At 41.0% G+C, this 25,618-nt stretch overlaps 1 protein-coding gene across 6 annotated transcripts in view; it reads left to right on the forward strand.

Moving 5' to 3' along the window:
- The window catches only part of ATP13A4 (ATPase 13A4), a 189,881-nt gene that overhangs the window by 25,625 nt on the left and 138,638 nt on the right, over window positions 1-25,618 (forward strand). For 4 of the 6 annotated variants that reach the window (XM_053564731.1, XM_053564732.1, XM_053564733.1 and 1 more), the window contains exon 2: window positions 22,094-22,267. The exons of the other annotated variants lie outside the window; for them this stretch is intronic. In XM_053564731.1, coding sequence (XP_053420706.1) covers window positions 22,094-22,267 — 174 coding nt within the window. The remainder of the gene's footprint in view (window positions 1-22,093; window positions 22,268-25,618) is intronic. 6 annotated transcript variants of the gene reach the window in all.

Consider the following 25,618-nt stretch of genomic DNA (forward strand, 5'->3'; position numbering starts at 1 on the left):
TGGTTGTTTGCCTAGCCTTCCTGGGCATTAGCATGGAAAGCCCCACACTGAGAAACCCCTCAGACTTGGACAAACCAGGACAGCTGATCATGCTAGTAGGTGATTGAAATCAGATGTCTGTTTTAGGAAGTTCCCTCTGAAGCAGTGTGGACAACCTCAGACAGAGGGGGAACTGGTTGGTGGTAGTTCTTGCCGTGATTCCAGTGAGAATACAGGATGAGCTAGGCAATAGTATCAGAGATGATCCAAAAGAAAACAATTTAATATCTAGAAGACAATGAATAGACCTTGGGCTCATTAGATGTGTGGAGAATGAGGAGGAGAATAATAGGAATTCCCAGATTTATGAATCATCCAACTGGTTGTATAATAGTGGTGGTGGCGTTTTAGACAGAGAGGAGAGAGTAGGTAATGAGTTTGGTTTTGAACTTGTTTATGGAAAAAGTTTCATTTGAAAAGTACTTTTATAGATTGCTGGCATATTTTTTTCCCCGGAAGAGGAAGCAGTGAGGTTGGGACAGGCATTTGAAAAATTAAAACAAAATCAGAAAGCAAAAAACAAATACAAAAACAAAAAACAAACCTGAAAACTCACTTTAATAAAGGCTTTGAGGTGAGAAAGCAGCATTTGTGGATATGGTGAATGGTTATAGAATGTATCATTTAGGTGCAATTTTGCCCAATTTGACTTTGATTAGACTGAGAGAAATGAGAAAAGAGAAATGAGAAAAAAGAAACGTATTTTCTTGCTACAAATACGGGATAAGGCAGGACTACCCCATTGGTATGCCATGGATGGCCCTGGGGTGCTTACAGGAATTTTGAAATATGGATCCCCTCCAGCATTGACCAGCCTTATCCATCTACCTGATCCACCCTGCACAAATATTATCATTTCATATAATAGGTGCCATTATTTGAAAAAGATTTCAAAACATTGTCTAAGGAAATCTTTTGTTTGGTTTAGAGCCAAATTGAAAGTGATGTAAAATTACTCCTGAATTTTTGTTAGAACACAAAATAACAAAACAAAATTAAGTTTTTTTTTTTTGTGAGACAGAGTCTCACTTTGTCACCCTAGGTAGAATGCTGTGGTGTCATAGCACACAGCAACCTCAGACTCCTGGGCTTAAATGATCTTCTTGCCTCAGCCTCTCCAGTAGCTGGGACTATAGGTGCCTGCCACAACACGCAGCTATTTTGAGAGAATCGGTCTCATTCTTGCTCAGGCAATCTACCCACTTTGGCCTCCCAGAGTGCTAAGATTACAGACATGAGCCACTGTACCCAGCCTAAAATTAAGTTCTTTATGAACAAAAATATTGGATACTTTTTAACATTTCTCTGTGGAATAAATGTAATTATTCCTAAATAAACCAACAAAAAATATGAAAATAAAAGCAGCTGGAGATTAGGTCACTTGTCTATTGTTTTTGTGTAACATCTGATATCAGTAGGGTATAGCTATTAACTTATGAACTCTTGCGGAATGACTGGTTCTAAAATAAGTCATTATCATGAAATAGGGAAAAGACTAGATTAAAAGAGCCAGCAAAAGTACAATAATAATTATGTGAAAGTGTCTGTATTTCCCCCTTTTCTTTTGTTATGAAACAGTTCTTACACACTACATGTAGTGTGTACATATTATATGATATACCTATATAATGGTACACAAAGTATGTATAGTTTAATGGATAATTATAAGGTGAACACTAATCATCATTTAGGTTAAGAGACAGAATACTGTGAAGCCACTTTGGAAATCTAGCTGTAGTGAACATTAATGGGTCCACTGGTGACATTCAAACATGGTTTGAGTATTAGATGAGATAAAAACTCACTATCCTGGAAAAATGTATAAAAAAGCAGATTGTAAAATAACATTTACCATGTGGTTTCATTTTTGTAAAAGAAAAACACGTACACAATGAAGTTTTTGTGTGGATCTCTGGGTTGCAGTAACGTAAGGTTTTTATTTATATTTTTATTTTGTGATCTATAAAATGTACATGTATTATTTATGTAATAATAAAAGCATTAAAAAATCCCCTGAAAAAAATGTTATAATTATCTGGCCCAGCATTTAATGTCCTGAATTACCCTATATCAGCTATGCATCGCATCCTAGGATGTTTCAAAAAAGTAGACATTCTGGTCTCTCTTATGTTCTATATTCTTCCAAACAATTTTTCATTATTATCAAATAATTCATTTCCCTTTTCTTATCCTGATTTCATCATTTGCCACTTCCATGTATTTGCTTGAAATTCTCCAGCATATCTGGGACCTGTTTTCTGCCAGTCAAAATCCAAACCATGCATCATGGCTTGATGGTGCCAAGCTAGCTCCCACTCCTGGGGCCGAGCCTAGGGATTCGTGCCTGTGTCATGCTCCTTTTCCCTCTAATAGCACTGAACCAGGTGGTCTGCACAACATGTTAGCTCCAATTTACAGAAATGGTTCAACAGAAACTATCTTTTATTTTTCCTTAAAGGAATAGTGAAGCTTGGGTGAGGGCCATGGGGTGTCTTTGAAGCAGAGGCAGTCATTTCCATGGAAGAAATTTATGACCTTAGATGTACACTGTTGGGGGGTTGCAAGCTGTCGCCTAGGCAGTGTTCAGAAGGCTCCTATTACTACAAGAACTGGAGGTATCAAAATGGAGGGACTCAAGAGGTCATGTAATTCAACCTTTTCTGTTGCACATGGAGAAACAGATCCACACAAGGGAAAGGGATTATGTAATAGCACCAGAGGTTAGACTAAAACCCAGGCTTCCCTGTCTCCAAGTCATTTTTTTTTAATCATACAACAGTGGTGACAAACGTGTGGACCACAACTCTGGTGTTATTGCTATGGGTCCAAATAGTCATATGACCAAAAAACATCAACATTGTCTCCATAAGCAAAAGTAAATCTCAAGCATTTGAGAATATGTGGCATTGTTTGAAATATCATATTAATGTGCAAAAAATGCAATGAATTTAATAAAACATCAAAACTCATAGAGTCATCGTCTAAGTCAGAAAATAGAACCTTGCTAGCACTTCAGAGGTTTCCCTGGAGCCCTCCCTAACCACAGCCCATCTGTTTTTCTCTCCCAACCTGGATATAACCTCTCACATGACCTTTGTAATTTTTATTTCTTTGTCTTAAAATTTTTTTTTCTATTTATATATTCCATAACAACATTTTTTAAGTTCACATGATTGAAATAACCTTGGTTATGTTTGTGTTTAGCTTTTTCTGCTTATTACATTCTTGAGATACATCCATATTTTGCACAAAGTTAGGTTTATTCATTTAAATTGTGGCAGAATATACTATTGTAAGATAATAGTTTAAAAAGTCAATGTCATCCTTGATGAATTTTGAATCATTGCCAGCTTTGAGTTTTTCTTTTTGTGTCTTCTGGTGCGCATGCATACATATATTTCTGTAGAGAAGAATGGAATGCTGGGCTGAAAAGTATGCATACCTCCAAATTTACTATGATGTCAAACTGCTTTCAAAACTGGTTTGAATCATTCACCTCTTTCCAACAACGTAGTGAAAGGGCTCCTCATACTAAAGAGGGTGGAAACCATCGTTTTATGTCATGCTTTACACTCACTTTTTAAAATAAACTTTCTTTATAAGGAAAAATTTCAGGCCATCTCAATAGGAGAGCTTGGTAATAAATGTAGTACAAAATTATTTCATTGACACGGGTTCTATTTAGGTCCCAACTTTTGGTGGAAGACGAATACGCAAAGTGGCTAGAAGCAAAGTTGTTCTGGTTGAGAAGGAAGTTTTGTGTGCATCTGCGTAGGTGATGAGGAGGGAGCTTTGAGTTCCACCTTCTGGGCTTTAGCCCAATGTCTGGCACGAAGTGTAACTATCAGTAGGGTTGTCTGAAAATAGAACAGGCTTCCCCAGGAAGTAGAGTTTGCTTTATTGGAGGTGCTGGAGCCAGGAAAGCATTCGCTACAGATCTAGAAGGAATGTGTGGTCAGATTATCTCTGATTCTTTCCCCTCAGAGTTCACAGTAGGTTTCTCATTTTCAAATATCCTATGATAAGTGACAAATAATATCTGAGTGTAAAGAGAAATAATAATACTGGGAGTAAAATTGGTTGTCAAGAGAAATTCTTCATTGATCGAATGACTTCGGATCATGGATGACTCTGGGATTTCACAGAGTTTCAAATGAAAGCATGACTTTGGAAGGAGATCACTGCTTTGCTTGCTTTCTTTCTATGTGTCCTTATTTGAGGATTCTCTTATAATCCCAGTGTTTTCTGAAAAAAATGATGTTTGACTGGATGTTTGCTAAGCATTCATCAGGTGTTGCAGTGTACAATTCCTAGTTTTGGCCTTTCTGTGTACCAGGCTGGTAATATTCTAATCTACTTCCTTAAATTAAAATCCCTAAGATGTAACCTGAGCCATTCATTCACTCGAAAGAATATCTGTGGGTCTACTAAGTATTAGAAGCTATTTTACTGTGGGATTCAGCAACAACAAGATAGACAGAAGCTCTTTGGCTCCTGTGAAGCTTAGATTCTAGTAGCAGATTGCGAAAACATAAATAAGAAAAACACACACAGAGATAAGGGCTCATGGAGATTTAAAACAGGATGGTGTGCTAGAGAGTGACTGTGTGGCTACAGAAGCTGAGACCTGATTGCTGTGGAGGGCCAAACATGTCTGGCTGTCAGTGAGGGTTTGTCAATCAGCCTTAAGTCTAATTTTTTTCATCATAATAACAGCTTATATTTGAAAAACACTTTTGCAACTGTTATCCAATTTCATTCTTACAACAGTTTTGTGTGGTATCCAGGTGACAAAATTAATAAGTGGAGGAATCAGGTCTTTATCCCAAGTACTTTGTCTTTAAATGTGTTGTCTTTTCTCCCGGACCTGTCTTGGGTCTTTCTACTGTGCAGAGGGTAGGCTCCCCAGACAGTTCTCAGACACCAATCTTTCGGTGCTTATCATCTTATGCCTTTCAAATGTTGGGTTGTTTTTATTCATAATATTTCTGAAACCAAATGCATGGAATTTCTGACACTAATAATTTGCCAACTTTCTAGAAACCAAATGGAAGTCCTACAATATAATTCAATTATGACATTAATTTCCTAGAATTAGTGTCAGACTCCACAGTTTTAAGGGCTCAATCCCACACAACAGTCCCCACTTCTGATGCCAGTCACAAGTATTGAGTCTCCATGTGACCTGTGCTTGTCTGAGTTTGCTGGAAAGGGGTTCTGATACCCTCACCCTTTAGGTTTTATGAATTAGTATGATGGCTCACAAAACGTTGAAAAACGTTTTACTTTTTGTCTTATGTATTTCATGTTGTTATAACAGAATGCCTGAGGATGGATATGAAGAAAAAAGGTTTATTTTGCTCATGATGTCGCTGTTTGGCAAGTTCAAGATAGAGCAGCTGCATCTGGTGAGGCCTCATGCTGCTTCAACTTACATGGAGGGTAGAAGGGAAGCAGGCACGTGAAAATAGATCACATGGTTAGAGAGGCAGCCAGAGAGAGAGACACCAAGGAAGCCAGACTCTTTAACAATCCATTCTTGCAAAAATTAACAAGAGTAAGAAACTCACCCCCATGGGAGGGCATTAATATACTAGTGAAGGATATGTCTTCATCATCCAAACACCTCCAGTATCCCTACTTCCCAGCACTGTCACTTTGGGGATTGAATTTTAATATGAGTTTTGGTGAGGACAAACCACATTCAAACCATAGCATTGCCATTCCTGGTTTATTATAAAGAATATAAATGAACAGCCAGATGAAGAGGTACATAAGGTGAAATCTGGAAGGATTCCAAGCGCAGGAACTTCTGCCCTCATGCTGGAGGTAAAGATATTACCCTCCCGGTATGTGGTTGTGCTTGTCAACTCTGAAGGTCTTTGGGATTTCACAGTAGGCACGTCTGATTAAGTGATTTGGCCATTGGTAATTGAGCTCAGTCTTCAATTCTCTCCTGTCCTCAGCAGTCATGTGAATGGGGCTGAAAGTTCCAACCCTCTAAAGACATGGGTAGTTCCTCTGGTCACTACCTCTCTAGGAGCCCACCAAGAGTCACCACATTAGCATAAACTGAGGTATAGTTGAAAAGGGGTCATTATGGGTGGCACCTGTGGCTCAGGGAGTAGGGTGCCGGTCCCATTCACCGAAGGTGGCAGATTTGGTCATAACTGCAACAACAACAAAAAAAAAAAAAAAAGAAGAAAGAAAAAAGAAAGAAAAGGGGTCATTATGAATAGCCCCATTTTCTGTGCCAAAAAAAAAAAAAATGGAGATAAAATATGAATTTCTTTTTTTTTTCTTTTTTTATTGTGGGGGATTCATTAAAGGTACAATAAGCCAGGTTACTCTGATTGCAATTGTTAGGTAAAGTCCCTCTTGCAATCATGTCTTGCCCCCATAAAGTGTGACACACACCAAGGCCCCACCCCCCTCCCTCTGTCCCTCTTTCTGCTTCCCCCCCCATAAACTTAATTGTCATTAATTGTCCTCATATCAAAATTGAGTACATAGGATTCATGCTTCTCCCTTCTTGTGATGCTTTACTAAGAATAATGTCTTCCACTTTCATCCAGGTTAACACGAAGGATGTAAAGTCTCCATTTTTTTTAATGGCTGAATAGTATTCCATGGTGTACATATACCACAGCTTGTTAATCCATTCCTGGATTGGTGGGCATTTAGGCTGTTTCCACATTTTGGCGATTGTAAATTGAGCTGCAATAAACAGTCTAGTACAAGCGTCCTTCTGATAAAAGGATTTCTTTCCTTCTGGGTAGATGCCCAGTAATGGGATTGCAGGATCAAATGGGAGGTCTAGCTTGAGCGCTTTGAGGTTTCTCCATACTTCCTTCCAGAAAGGTTGTACTAGTTTGCAGTCCCACCAGCAGTGTAACAGTGTTCCCTTCTCTCCACATCCACGCCAGCATCTGCAGTTTTGAGATTTTGTGATGTGGGCCATTCTCACTGGGGTTAGATGATATCTCAGGGTTGTTTTGATTTGCATTTCTCTAATATACAGAGATGATGAACATTTTTTCATGTGTTTGTTAGCCATTTGTCTGTCGTCTTTAGAGAACGTTCTATTCATGTCTCTTGCCCATTTATATATGGGATTGTTGGCTTTTTTCATGTGGATTAATTTGAATTCTCTATAGATCCTAGTTATCAAGCTTTTGTCTGATTGAAAATATGCAAATATCCTTTCCCATTGTGTAGGCTGTCTCTTTGCTTTGGTTATTGTCTCCTTAGCTGTACAGAAGCTTTTCAGTTTAATGAAGTCCCATTTGTTTATTTTTGTTGTTGTTGCAATTGCCATGGCAGTCTTCTTCATGAAGTCTTTCCCCAGGCCAATATCTTCCAGTGTTTTTCCTATGCTTTCTTGGAGGATTTTTATTGTTTCATGCCTTAAATTTAAGTCCTTTATCCATCTTGAATCAATTTTTGTGAGTGGGGAAAGGTGTGGGTGCAGTTTCAGACTTTTACATGTAGACATCCAGTTCTCCCAACACCATTTATTGAATAGGGAGTCTTTCCCCCAAGGTATGTTCTTGTTTGGTTTATCGAAGATTAGGTGGTTGTAAGATGTTAGTTTCATTTCTTGGTTTTCAATTCGATTCCAAGTGTCTATGTCTCTATTTTTGTGCCAGTACCATGCTGCCTTGAGCACTATGGCTTTGTAGTACAGACTAAAATCTGGTATGCTGATGCCCCCAGCTTTATTTTTGTTACTAAGAACTGCCTTAGCTATACGGGGTTTTTTCTGGTTCCATACAAAACGCAGAATCATTTTTTCCAAATCTTGAAAGTACGATGTTGGTATTTTGATAGGAATGGCATTGAATAGGTAGATTGCTTTGGCAAGTATAGACATTTTAACAATGTTGATTCTTCCCGTCCATGAGCATGGTATGTTCTTCCATTTGTTAATATCCTCTGCTATTTCCTTTCTGAGGATTTCATAGTTTTCTTTATAGAGTTCCTTCACCTCCTTTGTTAGGTATATTCCTAGGTATTTCATTTTCTTTGAAACTATGGTGAAGAGAGTTGTGTCCTTAATTAGCTTCTCATCATGACTGTTATTGGTGTATACAAAGGCTACTGACTTGTGGACATTGATTTTATATCCTGAGACATTACTGTATTTTTTGATGACTTCTAGGAGTCTTGTGGTTGAGTCTTTGGGGTTCTCTAAGTATAAGATCATGTCGTCATCAAAGAGGGAGAGTTTGACCTCCTCTGCTCCCATTTGGATTCCTTTTATTTCCTTGTCTTGCCTAATTGTATTGGCTAGAACTTCCAGCACTATGTTGAATAGTAAAGGTGACAGAGCACAACCTTGTCTGGTTCCAGTTCTAAGAGGAAAAGCTTTCAGTTTTACTCCATTCGGTAAAATACTAGCTGTGGGTTTGTCATAGATAGCTTCAATCAGTTTCAGAAATGTGCCACCTATGCTTATACTCTTCAGTGTTCTAATTAGAAAAGGATGCTGGATTTTATCAAATGCTTTTTCTGCATCTATTGAGAGGATCATGTGATCTTTATTTTTGCCTCTGTTAATATGGTGGATAACATTTATGGACTTGCATATGTTAAACCAGCCTTGCATCCCTGGGATGAAGCCTACTTGATCATGATAAATGACTTTTTGATGATAAGTTGTAATCTATTGGCTAGGATTTTGTTGAGAATTTTTCCATCTATATTCATGAGTGAGATTGGCTGAAATTCTCCTTTTTGTTTGGGTCTTTTCCTGGTTTTGGTATCAGGGTGATGTTTGCTTCAGAGAATGTGTCGGGGAAGATTCCTTCTTCCTCAATTTTTTGGAATAATTTCTGCAGTACAGGAATAAGCTCTTCCTTGAAGGTTTGATAGAATTCTGGTGTGAAGCCATCTGGACCAGGGCATTTTTTGGTTGGAAGATTTTTTATTGTTTCTTTGATCTCAGTGCTTGAAATTGGTCTGTTAAGGAGTTCTAGTTCTTCCTGCCTAAGTCTAGGGAGAGGGTGTGATTCCAAATATTGATCCATTTCCTTTACATTGTCAAATTTCTGGGCATAGAGTTTCTGGTAGTATTCAGAGATGATCTCTTATATCTCTGTGGGATCAGTTGTTATTTCCCCTTTATCATTTCTGATTGAGGTTACTAGAGATTTTACTTTTCTATTCCTCGTTAGTCTGGCCAATGGTTTATCTATTTCATTTATTTTTTCAAAAAACCAACTTCTTGTTTCATTCATTTTCTGAATGATTCTTTTGTTTTCAGTTTCATTGATCTCTGATTTGATTTTGGATATTTCTTTTCTTGTACTGAGTTTAGGCTTAGATTTTTCTTCTTTTTCCAATTCCATAAGATCTCTTGTGAGATTGTTGATGCGCTCTCTTTCTGTTTTTTGAATGTAGGCATCTAAAACGATGAATTTTCCTCTCAAAACTGCTTTTGCAATATCCCACAGGTTTTGGTAGCTTATGTCTTCATTGTTGTTATGCTCAAGGAAGTTAATGATTTCCTGTTATATTTCTTCCTGCACCCATCTGTTATTCAACAGAAGATTGTTTAATTTCCATGCCTTTGGGTGGGGTTGAGCATTTTTGTTAGAGTTGAGTTCCACCTTTAGTGCCTTATGGTCTGAGAAGATACAAGGTAAAATTTCAATTCTTTTGATTCTGTTGATATTTGTTTTGTGTCCCAGGATATGATCAATTTTGGAGAATGTTCCATGGGGTAATGACAAGAACGTATATTCTTTATCTTTGGGGTGGAGTGTTCTATATGCGTCTATCAAGCACAGTTGTTCTAGGGTCTCATTTAAATCTCTTATATCTTTGTTTAATTTCTGTTTAGAGGATCTGTCCAGCTCTGTAAGAGGAGTGTTAAAGTCCCCTGTTATGATGGTATTATCAGATATCATATTGCTCAGACTGAGTAAGGTCTGTTTCAAGAATCTGGGAGCATTTAAATTGGGTGCATAAATATTTAGAATTGAAACATCTTCTTGTTGTATTTTTCCCTTGACCAATATAAAGTGACCATCTTTGTCTTTTTTGACTTTAGTTGCTTTAAATCCACATGTATCTGAAAATAAGATTGCAAGTCCTCTTTTCTTCTGAATTCCATTTGCCTGAAAAATTGTATTCCAACCCTTGACTCGGAGCTTTAATTTATCTTTTGAAGCCAGGTGTGTTTCTTGCAGACAGCAAATGGATGGCTTGTGTTTTTTAATCCAGTCAGCCAATCTATGTCTCTTCAGTGGAGAATTTAAGCCTTTAACATTTATTGAGATAATTGATAAGTGTGGTAGTATTCTATTCGTCTTATTTGGTGAGAGTCTATTGCTTAGTTTTATCTTTTGCATCAGCGTGGAGGTTAGGTTCTGTCCTTTAATTTCTGAGTTCTTACTTTGCTGCTGATCCATTGTGGTGGTCAGTGTGCAGAACAGGTTGAAGTATTTCCTCTAGAGCTGGTCTTGTTGTGGCGAATTTCCTCAATGTTTGTATATCCGTAAATGATTTGATTTCTCCATCAATTTTGAAGCTTAGATTAGCAGGGTACAGAATTCTGGGCTGGAAATTGTTCTGTTTAAGTAGATTAAAGGTAGATGACCATTGTCTTCTTGCTTGAAAAGTTTCATTAGAGAAGTCTGCGGTCAATCTGATGGATTTGCCCCTGTAGGTCAACTGGCGCTTACTCCTGGCAGCTTGCAGAATCTTTTCTTTTGTCTTGACTTTGGACAGGTTCATCACAATGTGTCTTGGAGAAGCTCAATTAGAGTTGAGGCAACCTGGGGTCCGATATCCCTCTGAAAGCAGTGTGTCAGAATCTTTGGTGATATTTGGGAAATTTTCTTTTATAATATTCTCTAGTATGGCTTCCATTCCTCTGGGGCATTCTTCTTCCCCTTCTGGAATTCCTATAACTCGTATGTTGGAACGCTTCATAAAGTCCCATAATTCTGACAGTGAACGTTCTGCTTTCTCTCTCTTCTGCCTCTTTTACTATCTGAGTTATCTCAAGAACTTTGTCTTCTACCTCTGAAATTCTTTCTTCTGCATGGTCTAACCTGTTGCTGATACTTTCCATTGCATCTTTAAGTTCCCTAATTGACTGTTTCAGTTCCTTCAGCTCTGCTATATCCTTTTTATATTCTTCATATCATTCATCTCTTATTTGATTCTGTTTTTGGATTTCCTTTTGGTTATTTTCCACTTTATTAGCAGTTTCCTTCATTGTTTCCATCATTTCTTTCATTGTTTTCAACATGTGTATTCTAAATTCCCTTTCTGTCATTCCTAAAGTTTCTTTATAGGTGGTATCCTCTGCAATATCTACCTCATGGTCCCTTGCCGGGGTTGTTCTGGACTGGTTCTTCATGTTGCCTGGAGTTTTCTGCTGATTCTTCCTCATGAGTGATTTCTTTTATCTGTTTCCTTGCCCTAATTTTCCTTTCACCTCCTCTTGCTCTTTAAGTTCTCGTGCCTGTGGATTAAGGGTTACAGGACCAGAAGGGTGAGAAGGTTGAAGAGCAAAAAAGGGATGAAAGAAAGGAGGACCGAGTGATAAGAAAAAAAAAGAAAAATAGAGAAAGGAGAGGGGGTGGGTAAAAGGAATATTGACAAAAAGAAGAGAGGCACAGAAAGAGGGAGACAGAGCAATGTAGGTGTACAATAGGGTACTTTGACACAACCTTAAAAAAAACCCACCTTCTGGGGGTGCCCAGTTGGGTGGTTCCCTTGAGGTCAGCAGCTCTTTGCTAACCTGATCAGACACAGTACCCCACCTCCACCAAGTAGAGAGGTAAGACAAAAATGCTATAAATCAAATCAAAACAAGCAAATAGAAAACTTTACGGGATAAAATTGGGTGAAAAACCAAATAATAGCAGTAGAAACACCAGCAAAAATGAAGTTCTAATCATTGAAAAAGACAGCAATGGGAAATTATGATTAAACTAGAAAAATTGAGAAAGAAAAAGGATCTGTATGGAAAAGGTTGAACTTAAAAAACAAAACAACATCAACAACATCAAAATAAACAAAAAAAACCAACCAAACCAAAAAAAAAAAAAAAAAAACCCAAAAAAACCACAAGCAAAAACAAAGCAGTATGTATATGTTATTGAATATTGTCTGGGCAACACGTGGTTTTCTGGGGTATGAGATGTTAATCACAGTTCTGATATGACTGGAGGCTGCTGATTTCTCAATGCCCAGCAGGTAGACACCATAAATCTCTCTTCAGCCCACTTAAAAGGCACTTTGAACTTGTAAACTTGCTGAGCAAAAGCTTTCCCAGGGAAGTACTTGTCGCTGGAATCACTGCTGAAGTGGCTATCCACTTACCCAGTGTGCCAAAAGCGGTCTCACTCTGCCCCTGAGGGTTAGGGCTGCAAGCTGGCTCAGACCCCGCCCTTAGGCTACTTGGTCGCTGGGTTACCAGCTCCCACCCAATTCTAGCTCTGCGACCCTGAGGGCGCAGCTTGCCGGGGCAGATCGCTCACAATGGCTCCCTGTGACCCACAGCCAAACACTATTAGCTCCGTCTGGCTCAGCGGCTCAGACTGGGGCCCTAGACAACAGCCAAAGTTCTCCTCATTCCCACTCAGGCTCTCCCCAAGGCAGTTCAACTGAGTGCCAAGTCCAAAGACACCAAAATAGTTCACAAGTAAGGCCTTTCTGGTTTGCAGTCTCGCTGCTACTGAACTTACAGTTGCGGGCGGGTTTAGACGGATTGAACACACGCGACCACTTGCCGGTTTTCCACTGTTTTAGTCCTCCTCTTGGGGTCCAGAAGTCTCTCGCTGACTCCCTGTGTCCTCGCAGGTGTGATGATAGGTAGATCCCACCAGCCAGAGATGCCTGGAGTCCTATCTCCCCAGACTCACGGTGCCCAGATGCAAGGAAGCTGTTACACGGCCGCCATCTTGCTCCACCTCCGGAACATATTTTTCAAAATATGAATTTCTTATTATACCAAAGACATTACCAGCAAGACAGTTTTAATTTTAGCATTGCGTGACAGGTTAGAGGAAATGCCTCTTGGCCAAGATTACCAGACCAAGAGATTAGTATGTCGCCTGTAGAAACCACCATCTGGCTGTTGGGTAGAGTCCCTCTTGCCTATTTCTTCTCACACTGTAGTTTGAAGCTTGTGCAAAAACCTGTTTAAGGGCAACCTAAAAACTTGTCTGGGCAGCACATCCATTAGCTCAAATGTGACCAAACAGCAGGTGTTCAAGCACTGCCCCTGTCACAGCTGCCAGGTGACAGACAACAAGAGAAGGCCGAGGAGGAAGGAGTGTCTTCATGAATGGCAGTCCTGCTGTGTGGAAAGAGTTTCAATTAAGAAGGACCTGGCTCTGTTGCCTACCTGGGTGAATTTGCATACATTCCTCCACCTACTGGAACCTTACCTTTCTTATCCTGATCCATGACTGATACTACCCTCCTTCCGGGGTTGCAATAATCAAACCAGCATATAGAAAAATATTTAGGGTGACTAAAACATAATAGGAAATGATTATTCACATGGAATGTGAGTTTTCATGAGCTTCTGCCTAATATTTGGGTGGACAGTTACCCACGGGGCAGGGTGTTATTTCCCTGCGCGCCACCGGCAAGTGGGTTGGATGAATTGCCTTCCTGACAGCCAATCTATGTGACAAGAAAGTTTCCAAAACCCTGGCTGAAGGTATCCTGGAGGGTAAAAAGGAAATCCTGGTTAGTCAAAGGAAACTAAAGCCCCAAGCACATCTGTTCTGCCTGCTTTGGTAATTAGACTGCTCCTGGGATCAAGTGGCCATAGGCAGTAAGTAGCCTCTGCCCCTGACTTTTCCCAGAAATGCTAATTGTAGGGCAACTGTGAGTTGTTTGTCTGCTGATTGTAAAGGGGCAAGATGGAGGTCTAGTTTTTAAGAGTTCAGAAAACTCTGTTTTGGCCAACATTTGCTGGAGTAGCATACACATCTTAGAATCCCAAAGTCCCATCCAAAAGTGTATTGTATTATCCAACCATACATGACAGGTTAATTGTAACACTACAGTACACTACCCTCCTGGAATATGATAAATTAACATTTTGTCTTTAAATATACTCTATGTTTCCAGATTCTGCACCTTTGCTCAAGGCCAGTTCCTCCACCTGGAGTGCCCTTTCCCCCATCCTCTTTTTCCAGCTACTGAAATTCTACCAATTCTCTTTAAGTCAATTTCAAGTTGTAATTTTCCTAGAAAGCTTTTTCTAATAATCATCTCAGTAGGATCACTTTATTATTTGAAACTAATTTTTTCCCTTGTGCTTTTCATATGGCAGTTAATGTTTTCTGCCCTAGATTATAGCTACTTTTAAATTCGTCATCTCTCCGTCAGCCCCTGGAGGGTAGGAAGTTTATCTCTCCCAGACATACCTTACATGTGGCCTTAGACGTAGCAGGTAATTTGAACAGAACTGGGGCAAACAAACTTTGCCGACTTTGTGCTGGAAGTGCAGCACAGAAACATTTTTATGATCTGTGCCTTGGTTCAGTGGCCTGACCCATGTATTATTTTACTGTTTCCCCTAGCAATCATGAGAGAGAAAGCTGTGGCAAGAGAAACTAAGAGGCAATGACCAGAGAGGTGACATTCCAAAGCTAGGAATAAGAGACAAGTGACATCCCAAAGCCAGGAAATGAAACTGGGTTAAGTGTCAATCCTACTATCTGATAAGAGGTAGAAACTACTGGCCGGGTCATTTGGCTCCTAAGGACCCCCCATGGGCCACTTCTGTCACTCCTTATGATAAACATTATTGAGGGAAAAGGGGACTCAAGTTATTACATTGCAAGTCATTGTTGAAGATAGTTTATTTTCTGAAAATTTTTTTTGTAAGTAGTCTGAAAGACTGGGAAATCAGCCCTGTCCACACGAAAGGGGATTGTGACACACCATCTGGTGTGGAACAGGAACAGAGCAGGAACCCCGGCAGGATGTTCAAACCAGTTTGTCCCTTTCTAGGACAGGACCTTGGTTTGGCTCTATTGAAGGTAGAGAGTTTGTAAAACTCAGCCTTACACTGAGCATCTTTTCAACTCCTGGAGACAGACTTTATAAACAGGAAGAAAAAACAAAATGCTAGCACTCATTCAAGAAACCCAGACTGAGAGATGTGTTGATGTAGGTAATGCAAATGGTAAGACTAGTTAACACTTCCTAATGATCAAAGGCACGGAGAGGTATCTGGAGGTTGCTGTTTCCTGCTCTCCCCCTTGGTGGGCAGATTTAATTTTTATTGTCCAAGAACAGAATACAGTTAAATTTTTTGAGCTAGGAACAAGGAAAATAAAGTTTATTATTAATTTTCATTTCTTTCTTTTCTCCCTCCCTTCATCTCTCTCTCATTCTTCTCTCTTTCTTCCATCCCCCCTTCCTTTCTTTTTTTCCTTTAGTAAGCCACTTGTTTATTCATTTATTCAGCAAATATTAATTTGCCCCCTACATGTGCATAATGTATGCAGTGTGGGGTAAATAGCATTGGAAGAAAAACACTGGAATGGCTCCTAAAATGACAGAAATTCAAACCTAGTTGTTGGGGGGGGGGTGAAGAAAGGAAGAAGTAGAAAAGAAAGCAAGAATTACAAGTTGTAAAAGTGTTACAAAATTATAAAGGGCATATGAGATTAGGGGCTTAATTACACAGAATGATTAGCTAAGAAGGAAACAGGAAACATTAAGAGACGACTTAAAGGAGATGACAAATAGCCACCCGTAGGAAGACTTTGAGGCTGGAGAGGTTTGGGGAGTTCAAGGAAATGGAAGATCCCTGGGGTTGGTACAGAGTGAGGTAGAGGGAGAGTGGCCCAAGACTGAGTTGGAGAGGAGGCGGGTGTAGACCGTGTGGGCAATTTGCTTCTTCCATTAGCACTGCAGTTTCCTTATCTGGAAAATGAGTTGCTGGGCTGTAACCACTAACTGAATTAACTGTAACCACTAACTGACCTTAGTGGTCATGTGGCAGTAAGTGTGAATTCTCTTTCCCCACAGGTTTCAATGTCAAAATTTTCTAGTTCTCTGTTTGCTGAGGATGCCAGTCTAGGCACTAGGACCTGGAGATTTGCGTAGGTCAGTGGTGAGGGGACTAAAATGCCTATAGCAGGGTTTATCAGCGTTGGCACTACTTGGGGACAGGTAACTTTTATTCTGGGGGTGCACTGTATTATACATTGTAGGATATTCAGCAGCCTTCCTGCCCTCTACTTATCAGATGCCAGAAGCAACTCTTACCCAGTTGAGTGACCAAAAACATCTCTAGACATTGCCAAATGTCCCCTGGGAGATAAAATCACCCTTGGCTGGGAATCACTGACCTTTATACAGCACGAGGCTGTTATTCCAGTGAACAATCCTGTATGGGATGAAAAATGGAGCCTACTATGTGGCCTCTGTGTTGGGGGAAAAGCCATGGTAGGGACCACAGAGAAGAGAAGTGTACTTGCTCGTTTAGAGGGAGGTACCTGCTTGGGATGGTACCTAAGACTTCAGGTCCCCACTATAGATTGTCCACCATCTGTGGCTCATGGCATACTCATGTTATTTGTCCACACTGTGTTGCATTTATTTATTTAGTTAATTAGCTCCTTGAAATAATGTGATAAACTCACCACTGCAAACAAAAGCTGGGACCTTGACAATAATCCACATTTACCCATGTGAACTTTCCTCCCCTGCCATTGCCCCGCATTCAGTATCCATCTGTCCCTTGCTTTCCTTCCTGTATAGTTTCCTTTCATCTAGATGTATCATAAAAATATATTTTAACTGTATAAAAAGCTTACCATGCTGTCGTAATTCTTTGCACTGACTTTTTCACGTCGGGTTATGTTACCGAGAACCATCTGTCCTGCTGTGTGCCGCTGGGGCTCCCTTGTGTGAAGTGTATAAAATCCCCCTGTGTGGACACACCACAGGGCATCATCCTCTCTCGCTAGGTGGTGTTTGGGATTTTTCTTGAATTATTTTGTACGCATCTCTCTGTGCTCCTCAGCTGATTCTTTCAGCGCAAGAATATGGGGTCAACATTGTCATCTTTTCTGATTTATTTTAAAGAAAAAAGGAGAAGTAATACTTTTTTAATGTGAAAATAACTGGGGCACCAATGTAAAGTTTTAAGAAATACTTACCAAGGAAACAAGAACCTTGTCGGCGGGCCTTTCTTTTTGAGCCTCCAGTTTATGATATCTGAGTTAAGTCCTTCACCTTGAGAGTTACACATGTGGATGTAGAGGTCAAGCGAGAAGAAGCATAGAAAACCCTTTTTAGGAATAAAGAGCAGCCAACAAGAAACTACGGAGGCATAGATCTTAATAGGTGCTGGGGTTATGATAAGCAGTTGAGGTCGAATGAACTGCATTCATTCAACATAATTTATTGTAGTACATGGAAATGACACTGAAACAGTCCCTTCACGGCCAAAATCTGGAAATAAGGGAGAAGAGATTATCTTCAGAGAGGTCAACTTATAAAGAGGGAACCTTTGAAAACTTTCAAATATTTACTGAAACCTGCAGAGAAGTGCAAAATTTTCTCAAAGGAACTAAACAGCTCCCAGGCCAGGGAGCTTTGACTGTAATTTGATTGAATGAATCACTGAATCACGGGTTTTTAAAAAGACATTGTCAGTCAGAGCGGGAGGTGGTCAGAGAAGATCTCAGAGCCCATTTTAAGCACTGTGCATCACGACTGTGGGATCCTGCTGTTGAGCAGAGAACGCATCAGCCCAAGTATTTATCTGGTCAGTGTGACAGCTACACTCATCTCTGTCTCATAAATCCGTCTTGAGATCTACTTTGCTGGAGTCTTCCCTAAGACAGATCGTTCTGCTGGAAGTTTCTGGGACTTGAAGGCTAAGAGCCATTCTCAGGCCTGGGTGGATCCTCGCTCGGGTGATGACACAGCCCTGTGAAGTTTCTCTGGAGACAGCCACCACCCTGCTCCAGTTGTCACCTTACCTGCATTTACACCTGCCTGTGTCTTCACACCTCCACAATCATTAAGTTCTTACCTGGTATCAGGCAGGCTTTAAATTAAAGTAGTTATGCTAAACTCTGAAAGATTAGCCTTGCTCCAACTTCATGACCTCTCTAGAGTGGGCCTTATCTAGCCTCTGGTCCCTCTTCCTCCCCACCCCCAAATAACTATGGAGAAATTTGTGTGTATGTGTCTCTGTGTATTTTTCTTGGGTGAGGGTCTATGATTCTATAGGGTTCTGTTAGCCACTGTAGTTTAGAACATTGCTTTAGGGAGCAGAATTTGGCTCCTCTGGCTTAGGATCTCTGCAGGGGAAAAGAACTGGACACCTGGAGGCCAAGGTGGGAGCCCTTAGGAATGCAAAGGACCTGGATGCCAGAAAGAGAGGGAAGACAATACTGTGTGAGTAGGAGAGGGAATGAAGGAAGAACCGTGTGCTATTCCATAATGTGCATAGCCCATCGAGAATTTAATTATTTGTATAATATTCTTTTGACATTTTACCAATATTCTTTTATTATTGGCTAATGGATCCCCTTTTCTGGGAGGTAAGAGTGGGTGGAGTGCAGAGTAGCAGGAACGGTTCCCTCAAGCATATTCAAGGGCACAGAAGGCACTCCGTAAATGTAGGAAGTAAACTGCTACAGGGTAAAAGAAGAACACCACGCTGATTTTTGCAATCTTAAACCCAATATCTGTTAATAGTCTTTGCAATGCAATTTGCTTCCATTCAGTACGATTCAACTCACTCCAATAAGCAATAATTAAACACTCTTTGTCCACATTATTTCATCCTAGAGAATTCAACGGTGTATTATATTACGGGTCAGCCACTGAGTGGCGGCCGAGTGCTCACCAGAATTAGAGGAGAGGAGCTCTCCGAGGGGTGGAAGAGGGGTATCCCCAGGCTTGTTAGGATGCTTTTGGCCTACTCCTTTTATTCCAGTGTTATTCTTAAGAGCACCCTATTTGGATGACAATTTATATGGTCCTCCATCTGTCTAACCTTTTTATTGCTCCAACCTTATTTAATCTTCCCTGTTTGTGCTTCTCTCTTCCCCACTAAACTAATGACCTTTTGGAGGCTCATTTATCTCTGGGTCTAGCACACACCTGCTATTTGGTGGACACTTAATAAACATTTGTTAAATTGAACCAAAATTAAAGACAGAATGAAGAACCTTAGAGTAGAAATCGCCCACGCACTGCAAAGGTCTGCACTGGAGGCCTGGTTTTGAGTTACTTATGAAATTTGTGCCTCGGGAAACTAATCTTTTTCAGTGTGTATAAAGTGGTTAGTGAAGGGCTGTTAAGTGCCCAATGAATTTTAGCTGCTGGTGTTCTCATCAATAATAATTAGTTGCTAACACTGTTATTACACATAACCACTTTAAAGTTTAGTTTTCTTAACTGGAGAATGAAGGTCATAATTCCTGTTTACTCTATCTTGATAATGAACACAAAAACACTTAGGAAACTATAGAGAGCACTCATCGCAGAGCCCATAAAAGAATGCATAGTGACAGAGAGGTTTGTGCTGTAGGACAGAGTAATTTGGGCATTTTATGTGGGGGCTCAATTGGCTGGCAGAATTAGGAAACTTTTAAATATAGTGTTTTAGAAAGATGATAAAGTGGGTGTGTTGGAGGATGGAAGTTGATCTACCCCAAAATGTAGAAACATATGCAATAAAAAATCACATGGGAGAAGAGGGCAGATGGACTCAGGACAAGTAGGGAAGTTAGGGTTGGGGACTGCTCAGTGTGGGATTAACAGAGCATAGCTGCCCTGGCGTGAGGTGGGGCAGAGCCCTTCCTGGCTTGGCTTCTATTCCTGCCAAGATAGACTTTCTACTTTGCACAATCAGTTAAGTGTTTGTATTTCTGGGTTCATGTGGATGTTTTATCGAAGTTATGCTGAGTGTGGACAAAACCTAAGGCAGCCATTCAGCGCCGGTCTGTCCTGCTAATGATGGGAAAGGACCTGATAATTACAGTCGAAAGCAGCTTTCTGCCAAAGATCACAGAACGTTTTCTGATAATGTAGTATCTATCAGATTATATAGAGAAACTGGTAAATTTAACGTTTTACGTTCCAGGTCCTTTGTTATTCTAAGGGGCAACATAACAGCAGAATTATTGATTGGAAGGATTCTTGGACCTTATTGCTGGTAAACCAGGAGGTGGAATTTCAGGTCTATGTTAAGGAAATGGGCCAAACAATAGCAATAGCCTCAGGAAAGGGTCACAGAACAGTTCCGCCTATGAGCTCACTTAAACCTATAGCATCCCTGCCAGGGGGTGCTATCACTACTCCCATTTTATGGAAAACAAACCAAGGAATAAAGAGGTAAAATAACTTACTGTAAGTCATGCACCTGGCAGGTGGCAGAGCTAGTCTCTGAACTCACAATGCTTGATCCAGAGAAAGTGCTTTCAACCAGGATGCCTCTCCATTCTGGCTGGTATAACCAGTGTGCAGCATGCCTACAACTCTGCACTCTGGAGATGTAATTGTGGAACTGCTTTCGGCCCAGGCCCTTGGACTCTCTAGGCAGAGTCACAAGCAGGGCTTTATTGGGGACTATGCTAAGCACCAGGGAGGCAGCACAAGGAAAAAATTCCATCAGGCTGGTTCATCTAGGGGAGTTTGGGGAACTTTTGGAGGCTTGGGTGGGGAATGGATGGCGTGTAAGCAAGCGGTGGTGGACATTTTTCTTGTGCCTGTGTAGTTCTGTTACAGATTTCTTCCTGCGTAGCCTGATTGTCCTGTTAAATCACAGCCTGTGAGTGTGACTTTTACATTAAAATGAGATAATGATCAGGGAAAAAAGCCAGGGTAAGGCCGAAGTGGGGATCTCTTCTGGCTTCAGGGGGGTGGATCTGAATACATCTAGTTCTTCTGCAGCCAGCTGCCTTATCAGCCTGTCTCAGTATCCCATTCCAGTGTCCCCTGAAAACATGACATGTGTGACAGACGGTTAGGTGACTGTCCCATCTCGGCATGAGCTGACGTCCAGCAACTGGGAAGCCCTCTGAATGAGGCTGGGTCATGCTGTGTCAGGTTGTCTCCCTTTGTCCGAAGTGAGGCCTGAGTACTGCACCTCTACCATCTCAGAACTGACGTTATAAACTTCACAGGTTATTTCTCTACTCTGGCTCAAGCTTTTCTTCGAAGGAAGAAGTTTGTTTAGAGCTACATTTATTAGAGGTGAGCCTCTTGTCTTGTCCAAATTTATATCCTCCAGAATTTAATAATATCCCTCTTGACACAGAGCAGGTGCTCAGTAGCATGAGTGGGAGTAAACGGAATATTCTCTATGGCTTCTCCCTGACCAGGTAAAAACTGAACAAGGGAGGAGCGTGAGAAGGCATGGCTCTACCTCAAACACCCAAACTCTAGCTGGCATTTATTTGTTAATCTTCTGTGGCCAAATTCCTTCGCCAAATCCTGACTCTGAGCTCAAGGCTTAGTTCAAGCAGCTGGTTCCCACCAACGGGATGGTCTGGTTATGGCTGTCATCTAGCCTGCCTGTCACGTGGCATTAGTCATGCCTGCCGGGGTGGGGGATCACACTTGAGATCTGGTTACTGATACAAGTGGATGTTAAATCTTAGCTGTGGAACTTCCCAGCTGTTCGAGCTTTGACAAGCCATTCCATTCAAGCCACTCTGAGCTCAGCTCCACTGCTTATGAAATGAAGGTAATATTATCTCATTTCAGGGATAATATAGGAAGAGGGATAATTGGGAGACTTAAACAAGACAAGATGTACGTCTCAACACTTTGTGTAGCACTTGGCAGAAGGCAGCTAGGTGTTCAAATCATAGAAACTGGTTTCTTCAAGACTGCAACTTCCTTGAGGTCTGAAATCTTGTCTTATACTTACTTTTCAAGAATCTTTCTCCACTCTCTCCATTCCTCACCCCGTGCTCTCTCCACCCTTCTAAACTTGTTTCCTCTCTGCCCTCAGTCCATCACTAAAATCAATATTTGCTCATTTAATGTTTATCATGCTTAACCCATGTTTGGGGTCATTTTTATTCTATCCCAGGAGATATTTGGCTATCGGACTCATGGCTGCCGGCAGACTCTCTGCCTTGCTGGATCCATCTTCTCATTTGGAATCCTCCCCTGGGTGTTTTACTGGAGACCAGCTTGGCATGTATGGGCAAATTGTGTCCCGTGTTCCTTGCAGGAAGCAGACGTCGTGTTGCTGAGGACCACAGTAAGTGTGTATCTGGTTTTGTAGCTGGTTCCCCCTTTTTCCTGGACATTATGGAGCCTGGCTGGGGGAGAGGTGCACAAGGCAGGGAGCAGACTTCAGTCTTAAGTTCATCACAGCCATGCACCTACTACAAATTCAATAATTGGTGTATGATGGGATTTGATTAAGAAGATTTATTTCACGGGGTATTTCTTTTAATGAGTTTTGTGAATGTTAGAGCAGGGAATAACCACACTAAAGCTAAAACTTACAGATAGTGTGACGTAGTTAAGTCAGGCTAGTAGGCTACAAGAGCCACACTGGCCTGATCTCTCTGTGCCTATCCTCCCCATGGAGTGACTCTCAGGGACGGGAGGGACAGGGGAGGGGAGGCGGTGGGAGCACCCTCCTAGGAGGGTTCTGTCTTTCCCTGATGATTTGAGAAAGCCATAGTTAGTGATGGGGTGGTGGTATTCTGCACGTTTACAAGGGTAAACAGTGCAGCTATCTTGTCCCTGAGATGGTTGCCTCTTGGCTAATACAAGGTCCTGGTACTACATGAGTTTCCCTGTATTTGTTCCCACACCAATTCCTCATAGCATGCATAGCCCTTAGACAATGTGCATAATTCCTGCAGGGCTGTCAGCTTCACAAGTGAAGTGACCGTTTCTAACTTGTTAGTTGCTGCACCCCTGGTCCCTGCATGTGGCAGCAATTCTGGTAATATATGCTGGCAGGCAGACTAAAGTGGATATTCCCATTGAGAAAAGTGAAAGGACATTCTCATTCTCATGGAGAACTTCTTTCTAAATGACTTTTACTGAGCCCAAATGAGCCAGAATGACCACCAAATTCTTGATAAACCAACCTGGGAGTTTAACTTCTTTTTATATATAACAAGCTGGTCCCAAAAGAAATCTATATTTCAATCAGAAATCTCATAGAACAGGGACTCAAATTTTAATGAAATTGAGAGTTGAATGAAGTTTGTCTTTGTTGACCTGTGCTGCATTGGGACCAATTCCTCCCCTTGTTTCTGGATCCTGGTTCTATACCTGTTCTATGTCCCAGCTTTGCTTACGTGTGAGCCATGAATCAGGTGATGGTAGAGGCACCTCCTCGCAAGTCCAAACTCAATTATAACTTAACTGGAGATTTTTGGAGAATAAGTTTCAAGACTTCAAGAAAGCAAGAGGTTATTGTGAAGTAAAAGCAAGTCATATTGATAATGTTGGGCTGGAGCTGAACTCCACTGATGCCTCAGATCATTCTTCATGAAGACTCACAGAATGTGCATGACAGAAAAGTGTCCAGCACCCATCAAGTAATACTTCTTCATATGATGAGTGAGGAAATGGGAAATGGGGCCTGGGGAGGTGACCCAATGTCTTCTAGCTCTTATGTGAGTGAGGGGCCCAACCAGGACTAAGTCCTTTGTGTCCTAGTCTAGGGCTATTCCCATTTTACTGTACGTAGGCCAGTGTTTATCAGGATAATCCAGAGGGCCTATTAAAATAGATTTCTGGAGCTGGACACAGAAATTTGTGTTTACAGCTCACGCCTGTAATCCTACCATTCTGGAAGGCCCAGGTGGGTGGATTGTTTGAGCTTAGGAGTTTGAGACCAGCCTGAACAAGAGTGAGACCCCATCTCTACCAAAAATAGAAAAACTAGTTGTGGTAGGTGCCTGTAGTCCCAGCTACTCGAGAAGCTGAGGCAATAGGATTGCCTGAGCCCAAGAGTTTGAGGTTGCTGTGAGCTATGATTATGCCATGGCACTCAACCCAAGGTGACAAAATGGAAGTCTGTCTAAAAAAGAAAAAAATAGATTTCTGGGGCCTACTCCCAGAGTTTCTAATTTATTAGATCTGGACTGGGGCCCAAGAATTTGCATTTTTAATAAGTTTTCAGGTGATGCCAATGTTTCTGGTGTAAAGGAGAAAAACTTTGAGAAAAAACTGTAGTAAATAGTCATCTCTCCCATTTATGAGTTCTCTTGGTTCTTTTGGGTATAATAGAGACATGGACATTTGATTTATGGCTCAGAAAGTATGTATTTACATAGTCTCAAGGAGAATAATCCAGGTTTAGCAAAGTGTTGTAAGTGGCCCTGCCATACAGTCTTAGCGTCTTGCTAGGACAGAGGTAGAGAAAAGTTTGCTTTCTGGGGCTCAGAGACAGGACATATTTATTTATGGAAGACCTTATCTTTGGGATCCTTTCATAGCTCAGCCCTTCATATGAAGTTAAGAATCTATGAAATTCTTATTTTCTGGCAAGAAAGGTATTTAACGCTACCCTACAGGTACATCCATCTGCCCTCAACTAGTTGTCCGGGGGCAATGCTTTGTTGCGGTAGAAACAGAACCTTACACACAGCACAGTTCTCTCCCTTTCAGAATGCCTCCGCAGACTTCAGAGCTGAGAACGCCTGCTTGGCCAAACTGCTCTCTCTGAGGTTGCTGGCAGAGTAGAGCAACAGACAGGAATAAGGGGAAATGGGCAAAGAAAGAAGAAAGGAACGGAGGAACCTAAAAGAAATAGAAAGAAAAATGGGTAAAAGTAAAATGAAGAGAGAGAAAAGAGAATGAAAAATCTAAGAGTAAAAAGACACGTCAGCAAACAGGGAGATGGTACATTTTGGGATTTGGAGCCAAAAGTTTTGACTTCTAGTCCTCCCTAGAACCTTAGGTTTGTTAATTAACTTTTCAGAACCTTGACTTCTCTACTTACAAAATGGGACTAGCAAAGTACTTCCTCTTTCTCAGGCTGGTGTGAGAATGAGGTGTGGTTATATTCATAAAAGCTATTTGCAAACTATAAAATCCATTATGAAAGAGAATTTTTTCTTTTTTTTTTTTTGAAACAGAGTCTCACTCTGTCACCCTGGGTAGAGTACCCTGGTGTCATTATAGCTCACAGCACCTCAAACTCCTGGGATCAAGAGATCCTCTTGCCTCAAATTCCCAAGTAGCAGGGACTACAGGCACCTGCCATAACACTGGGCTAATTTTTCTGTTTTAGTAGAGATGGGGTCTTGCTGTTGCTCAGGTTTATTTCAAACTCCTGAGCTCAAGCAATCGACCTGCGTTAGCCTCCCAGACTGCTGGGATTACAGGCTTGAGCCACCGTGAGGCCTCAAAGACAATTTTGATTGTGTATGTGTTATTGCTCAAGCTGCTCCAAGAGCTTTCTATACACAAGGTACACTGAGGTCTAATGGCCCTGCTTGTCTGGATGATGGGCCCTTTCCTTAATATAGAGGAGGCCTGCATTTCCTTCCAGGAAAGCAGACGTGGGGAGGTGTCTTGTGACTATGAATCCCAGCTCTCCTTCATTCTCAACCAGGTGATCTCTCCTCTTTGCATGTAC

This window comes from Nycticebus coucang, chromosome 16, assembly GCF_027406575.1.
Source record: "Nycticebus coucang isolate mNycCou1 chromosome 16, mNycCou1.pri, whole genome shotgun sequence".
Classification (NCBI taxonomy): Eukaryota; Metazoa; Chordata; class Mammalia; order Primates; family Lorisidae; genus Nycticebus; species Nycticebus coucang.